Source organism: Zonotrichia albicollis, chromosome Z, assembly GCF_047830755.1.
Source record: "Zonotrichia albicollis isolate bZonAlb1 chromosome Z, bZonAlb1.hap1, whole genome shotgun sequence".
NCBI classification, from domain to species: Eukaryota; Metazoa; Chordata; class Aves; order Passeriformes; family Passerellidae; genus Zonotrichia; species Zonotrichia albicollis.
Genome location: NC_133860.1, coordinates 32,785,529 through 32,792,958, shown reverse-complemented (window position 1 = coordinate 32,792,958; position 7,430 = coordinate 32,785,529). Strand labels below are relative to the sequence as shown.

The following is a 7,430-nucleotide window of genomic DNA, read 5'->3' as shown; positions in this document are numbered from 1 at the left end:
CTTTGAGGGTGGTGGAATACTGGAACAGTTGCCCAAAGAAGCCATGGATGCCCTATCCCTGGCAGTGTTCAAGGCCAGATTGGATGGGGCACTGAGCAACCTGATCTAGTGAAAGATGTCCCTGCACATGGTAGGGGAGTTGAAACTAGACAGTCTTAGGTCTGTTCTAACCCAAAACATTTTGTGATTCGATGAAATTACAGACTTCCTGTTAAGAGGATTGAGAGTGGAAAAAAAAGGACCAATCTCTTCTATCACTCTGCTTAAGCAGTAATGAACTGGGGACATTGTTCACATCTGAAAAGAGGGTTTCTTATATCAATGTGGGCTGAGAGCTTTGGCCTTAAGTGGTGTCGCATGGTGCAAAAGAATCCAGAGGACCAAAACCATTCAGAATGAAAGACTGAGGACTGCCTCTAGGGAAAATTCCACTTTTTATTTTTTTTTCACTCATCATTTATTTACAAATACACATTATAACTTTTATATACATTGCACATTTACATGGTAGAAAAGTACAAAACTATATATTTAAATGAATTTATATTTAACTCGCCATGTTTGAAAATATAAAATTGCATCAGAAAAAAAGTATTATGAAAAGCAAGAAACTTGAACTGATAAAGCTTTGATATAACTTTTAGCAACACATCGATTGGAAAAGAGAATTTTGAAAGTGGTACTGCAAGACCATCTTAAAGGAAACACCTGATAAAAGACTTATGCATGTGACAAAAAATTGAAACAATAAAAATGAAATAAAACCTTTATTCTTACTACAGTTAGGCCTGTAGATGTTATCCAACTTCACAATCCAATTTCTTTGGGTTCAAAATTTGTATAGTACAGTATAAAGTCTCAGAACACTGACATCATTTCAGTACACAATGTCATGAGAAGTAGAGAAGATGAAGTGTAAGAAGTTTCCTTAAAGATTGCCTCACTGCACCTTGACAGTATACTTTAGTCAGTTACAATGCCTTTTGGTCAGTCAAGATTCCTTGTAAACAAAAACACAGGGATCTTTTACGTACAGAACCAGCAAAAAGAAAATCCAATAAATAAGTGTAACAGAAACTGACATGCAAGTTTGTTAAAGTGGAAAAGAGTTAACATCACTGAAACAAAGAGATGAGACCGTGTGGGTAGGCTCTAAGGAATGGACTTTTATAGTTTGCAAGAAAACAGAAAAGCTTTACTTTACAAGCAAGAGACCTCACAATAAATAACACTGCTCTTCCCGTAACGAATAAATTTCTTCAAAAAACAAGGTGTACGGTCAACCAGACATTTTATGTATAAATTATAAAACATGACACAGTATAAATAAATGTCTACGAGACTCAACTATATGTATACTTTTTTTTTTCTCCCCAAAATAAATAAGCATACACTTATTTACAGTACGGACATTGATTTTGTGCCCAATGGCTGTTTCAATAGTGATGGAGGTTTTACCACTCTAGAATGGAAGATATAGGAAAGCTGTAGTCCTGGTCTTCATCTTCCTCTTCATCCTCTGGGTCTTCATTAATTGCTATATGGGGGAATACAGGGTAGCTGTTGTTTAAATAAGGACAACAACAGCGCAGAAGCAGCTCAGTGCATGTTTTGAAAGCCCTCTGAACAGCCACAATACAGCGTTGCATTTTATGCGACTTGTAGTGAGATGCTCTTTGGCATCTGCTGTTATGCAATAAGGTTTTTTTACACATAATCTATGAAGTCATAACTGCAGAAAGTTCTGAAGAATCAATGGCTCAGGTTTTATTGGCAGATTCCTGAAATCAAATAAAAAGCGCTCTGGTGTTTTAGTTTAATTGCTTTGTGTCCTTCATTCAGAGTTAGTAGAGGCAACTGTGCTAAACCAGGTGCCACGTACTACCTTTAGGCTTGTTCTTTTGGACCGAGTTAAGAGTTTATCCAGGTGTTAATAAAGCAATCAGCAAAGCACACGAGAGCAGACAAAGTACAAAAAAAGTCACTAGAATTACACTCCTCGGGCAACCCCTTTCTGATAGAATGGCTTGTCCTTGGAACATCCCCAAAAAACTCCAACTTGAAGGCCAGCTCGTTGTTGGAGATCTATTGCATTTTATCAGCAACCAAAGTGTGTGCGTGAAAGATAGATACTTATATTCTACTGTACCTTGAATCAATAAATCAATCTTTCTTATGTTTAAAGGTGTAAGTCTTCATTACCTAGGTATCGCCTTCAGAAGCCTTAAGTGTCTGCAGAGTTAAAAATCTCACTTACAGTTGCAAGATCCAGAGTGCTTAACTTCTAGAAGCACACCCATGGAGCAAGCTGCCTCTTTCATGGCACACTCGCTTGGGTAAGTTGTGTTATCGCTGGCACACACTGCTTCTTCTGACTTGCTTTCAGGGCACATCTCATCACAGAGAGCACACCGACCTCTGCCAACCTTAAAATCCCACAAGCATTTCTTCCCAGCACTGCATTGAATGTCTTCACAGGATTTGGCTTCTAAAAATACACACAGAATACTAGAGGTAAGTGAAAAGACAAAGCAAAAAGCAAAGCAAAGACAAGCAACCCCCAAAACATCCCTTTACCCTGTGAACTGTGAAGAAAGAAAGATCAGATATAGTAGATGTGATCTTGCTGATTTTGCTCAAGCAAGTATTCCCTTGGACAACAGTGCCTGTCTATATGTGGGGGAGGAAAGACAGCTGTGCCAGCAAAGCTTGGCCCTGGGAATACAGAATTACATTTGCCTATTGTACATGACTTTCCTGCTCCATTTCATGTCAGTGGAAATTTGGCTCCCCAAATTAGGGGCAAATGCAGCATTTGTCAACAGGTTCAGCATTTCTAAATCTATTATTTTTAAGCTAACCCACAGACAGCAGTTAGACAACTACAAGATTTGAAAGAGAATTCACCTCAACCTATGCAAACTTAAAGCAACCTGAGCCTCCCCCAGATTCCCCCAGCAGTTTTGGGGAGCAGAGGCTGCCCTGCAGGTGCTTCTTCATAATACACTGTGCTATCAATCCTTTCTGGAATCACTTCTAACACAGATTGTCAGGTTGCACAGAAATTATTTGCCTATCTTCACCCACCCACTGTCTCCATAGCCCACAATTATTTCTAAAGAGGTAAAAGTGATCAGATGTTTTCAATTAAGTTAACGTAGTCTTTGCCAAGACCACTTGAAGACAATTGTTTCCAGGAATACAGACCCATTGAATACGGTGACCTTATTACATCCTAACCATCTCATCATCTGTTTCAGGGAGGCTATTTCTCCATTGGATACTAATGTCAGCACTCACAGCCATAGCAGGATCAGGCCCCTTCTTCCTCACGCCTACTGCACTCTTTTCCAGGACTAAGTTCACCCCAGGCTCTCCTCTCCTGGGAGGGGAGCACTGGCCCAAGCTGCTGATGTCTCCTTCCCCAGCACTAACTGCATCCCTCCAGTTACACATACTGGGTACTCTGAAAGAGGTGATTGAGGAAGCCCTCCATACTCGGTCTCCTCCAAAGATACTTACTGACGCATTTTCCTTCGTAGGCTAATCCAATGGATCTTCCCAGGAGGCAGGTAGCTTTCCTCAGGTGGCAGGCACTGGCGTAAGTTATGCCGTCATTCCCGCAGAGATACTGTTCAGGGGAGGTAGGCTCTGGACAAATGCGGTTACATGTCACGCAGTAGGCATTGTTGGTTTGGTCAACCACACACGTGGAGCTGCCTGGGCATAAGACATCCCTGCAGGTCTCTGAAATACAGACAGAAACACACTGGTTAGTAGAAGATACCAGGATCCCAGTGAGGAGCATATAGGTGACAACAAGAACAAATGACCACATAAAAGCCTTCAGCAGCTCTCCTCGTTTAAGGACTGCTGGAGGATGCCTTCATATCGCAGGGCAGCTGTGTGAGCACAAGTGCTGCCAGACTATGGGGAGCTCTCAGTTCAGCCACATCCTTGTCTACTGAGCATGGTCTAGTTACTCTCCCCCAGCCTGGTTCGTGTGAGGAAGTACATCCAACATCTCCTCCCTACTCTTAGACAGACACCCTTTGGCATTTGAGGGAGATTGGATTAGATTTGCAAACCTACTTTTGCATTTGCCCTGATACTGGACTTCAAGTTCGGGCTGTTCTTTACATCTGGCTTTGAGAAGGGCGCACTCGTTCCTGTAGGTTTTCCCATCTAAGCCACACACGGGGCCCTTCCAAGTGATATTAGAGCAATCCGGAGCACAAACACACCGAGGTTTGTTCTTCTTGTTCATTTTACATTTCTTCCCGGGTCCACAGTCCACATTCTCGCATGTTTCTGATGGAAGGAAAGAGGCACCACTTTAGTACCAAGCGTGCAGAAGAGACCTGGTGTCAAAACTGCTTAAAGAAAAAAAGATACCGTGAACCCAGAGCACAGAGCAACAACACCGTTCCCTCCCGTTCCAGGACACGGCGCTCGAGGTAAATTCCCTCCGCCAGTGAAGGCAGTGGACAGAGAGGGTGTCTCCCCTGCTCCTCGTGATGTGCAAGGCGGCGGGCAGAAATGGGGGTCCCCCCCCCGCGATCCCGGGGCTGGGACGAGACGTCCCTCAAAACCCCGACGAGGAAGGAAGCGGGAGGACAGCACTGCCCCCCTGCAACTCCCGCCCTACTCCTCCTCCCGCCGCCCAGGCCCTGCCGGAGCCGCTCCTCGGCGGGAGCAGCTCGCCAGCACCCCCTCACCTCACCTTTGCACGGGATGCAGTTTGGGGCTCCCCCATTAAAAATCATCCACTTGAAAAGCGTGTTGTCATTGACGTCCTCCGCCGTCCAGGACGTGGTCAGGCGGCCGCTCTTGCAGCACTCCTCCTTGCTGAGGTCGGTTTTGTAGAGGACCTGGCAGCGCCCGTTCCGCGCCTGCCGGAGCCAGCAGTTCCCAGCTGTGGAGCGGGGGGCGGGGGGGACACCCAGACGGATCAGTGGCGGCCACCAGTGACCCAGACACAGCACGTGCGCCTTGCCGTGACTTTTACTAGACTGTTTCCTTTTATTTGTCCCGTTTCATAACCCGCAGCTACTACGGCCCATTTAGAAGAGCAGTTTAAAAAACAAACAAACCCTCCCCCCCCCCCCCCAAACCCAACCAAACAAAAAAATCCTCCCCAAAACCACAAAAGAACTAAAAATCCGAAACCAAGAAAACAAAACAAAATACAAAACAAAACAAAACAAAACAAATGAACTAAAGAGAAGACCCAAGCAAAACAGAGCGAGAATTTTTTGGGAGGTATTTATTCCATATGTAGAGCAGAAGGAGCACTGCCGGCACGTGACAGAGGCTTGAAAAGGATGTGCATTTAAAAGGGAATAAAAAGAAAATCGCGCTTGCAAATTCCTTCCTCCTCCCCCTGCCCTCTCCTCCTCACCGCGGCAGCACAGCAGCATTGTTTTAGTGCCGCACAGTTTCACTCCCAGCCCATTTTGCAATCGGCACGAATTGGGAACATTTGCTGTTAGCGAAGTCTTTCGAAATCGCCACATTTTGCTGTTTCTATTAACAAATGTCTCCTTCACTAAAATAATTCAGCAGAGTTCCAAAAAAAAGTGAGTAAAATACATAAAATACAGGGACACTTATAGTAGGGGGTCCCTATAGAGTTTTAAAAATCGATCAAGCTGGAAAAGTTATAGGTGCCATCTCTCCTGCAAACATTTCAGAGGAAAGTACACTATCCTTACACCGGATAGAGTGGCTTTTCTTGGGGTTATTTTTTGCCTTTTTTTTCCCCTCTAGTATCCCTGTTATTTGTGGAGTCAAGCCAAGAACATTAGTCCAAGCAACTCCCCCTTTTTTAGCTGAAGCATTTTAGTTGAGATGAGTCTCTCGTGAATAACCAATGTGACTTCTCCAGCAACTCAATACCAATTGATTCTGCTGCTAATCCAGCCGGGGCTCGATCCTGCCTCCTTACTCCGATGGCAATGTACCGCAGCGAGGAGCCGGGATCGGCCAGCGGAGATGTTGCTGGGCGCGGGGCAAGACCCCCCTCGCCCCCCTCCCAAAAAAAAAAAATCACTGAACACACAATTCCCTTATTAAAAAAAAAAAGTTTTGTGTCTTACAGTTGCCTACATTAGATTGACTTATATCTATATCGGTACTGGGGAAGGGAAAAAGAAAAGAAAAAATTATAAAAGAAGCAATGGCAAAACGTCCAGGTTGTGGCTGGAACATGATCAAGGAAAGGGGAAAAACCCCCAAACTAAAGATCAATATTCCCTTGTGTCGAAAGAGGGCTCTTAAGAGTTGTCAATATCAGGTTCGGGTTTGTTTTGTTCGCAGGAAAAAGAAAAAAATCCAACCACCAACTTATTTAAGCATACTCTTCAGTGCAGGAGAATTTACAACGCTAATATTTACTCAGACACACACTCCCCTCCAAAAAAAAAAAAAAAAAAAAAGAGCAGGGAGGAGGAGGAGGATATCCCAATATTAAAGTCAGTAAAATAACCACTTATTGGTTTCTAAAAATGTCAGTTGTAATCGTGGGGTTCTCCATCACCACCTCTCCTTCAGTCAGTCAGGAGAGATAAAAATCTGAACTAAATTACCAACAAACTTTGTGCATTCATTCGGCAGCCGAGACTGGGAAAGTTCCCTCACGATGATGCTCTTCATTCATGCTGCATAGTAAGAATAAAAAACAAGAAACATCCTATCTGTTCTCTGTGCCTTTGCAGAGCAGTGCGAAGATCCGATCAAAAAGGGATCTAAATGACACCTCTGCACCTCGCTACAAAGCCCACAGTTAACTTCTGTTCTCCTGGACCTTGGAGAGAGGCGTTTAACACCGCAAGCAAACTAAACCGTGCCCGAAAGACAGAAAACATTAGAAATAATATAGAAACGTATCTGCGAATAAACAGTCTGGTCTTACCCTGCACTGTGTGATCTTCCATGAAGTGGCACAGAAACATCAGGATTAAGAGCATGCCCGGGTGGATTCTCTGATTTAACATCCTCAGTATAGCAGGGAGTGAGAGAGACGCAGAGACAGCGTGAGGGGGAGTAGGGAGAGGGAGCGAGCACTAGCCAGCCTGCTTATGATCGCTCTATTGAATGAACGTCAGGCTCTGAATGCAGTCTCTCTTTAAATCTATACGGGGGTCCTAGCTGTCTGCGGTGGGCGGTCTCCTAATGTGTGTGTGTGTGTCTGCTCGGGGGTGGGGAGATTTAAAAAGTTCAGTGTGAATCAGGTGACATTTTCCACCTTCTGGAAACCCTCTCCAATTATCCGCTCTAGGTGCACGCACACACAGGCGCGCACCCGCGCAGCCCCGAGCGGCGGCGCCGCCGGCGGGGGCAGCGGCGGAGCGGCCCCGGCCCCGCCGCGGAGCCCCCGCGGCCGCGCAAGCGCCACGGGGGGCTGGAGACCCGCGGGGGTCGCGCCGCCC

At 45.1% G+C, this 7,430-nt stretch overlaps 1 protein-coding gene across 1 annotated transcript; it reads right to left on the bottom strand.

Moving 5' to 3' along the window:
• Positions 1 to 434: 434 nt before the first annotated feature.
• Positions 435 to 7,175, bottom strand: FST (follistatin). The gene is made up of 6 exons (XM_005490664.4): positions 6,914 to 7,175; positions 4,724 to 4,915; positions 4,093 to 4,311; positions 3,523 to 3,747; positions 2,258 to 2,488; positions 435 to 1,537 (listed from the first exon to the last, which is right to left on the bottom strand). The coding sequence occupies exons 1-6, from the start codon at positions 6,993 to 6,995 to the stop codon at positions 1,455 to 1,457; spliced, it is 1,032 nt and encodes a 343-aa protein (XP_005490721.1). The 5' UTR covers positions 6,996 to 7,175; the 3' UTR covers positions 435 to 1,454.
• Between the last annotated feature and the right edge of the window lie 255 nt (positions 7,176 to 7,430).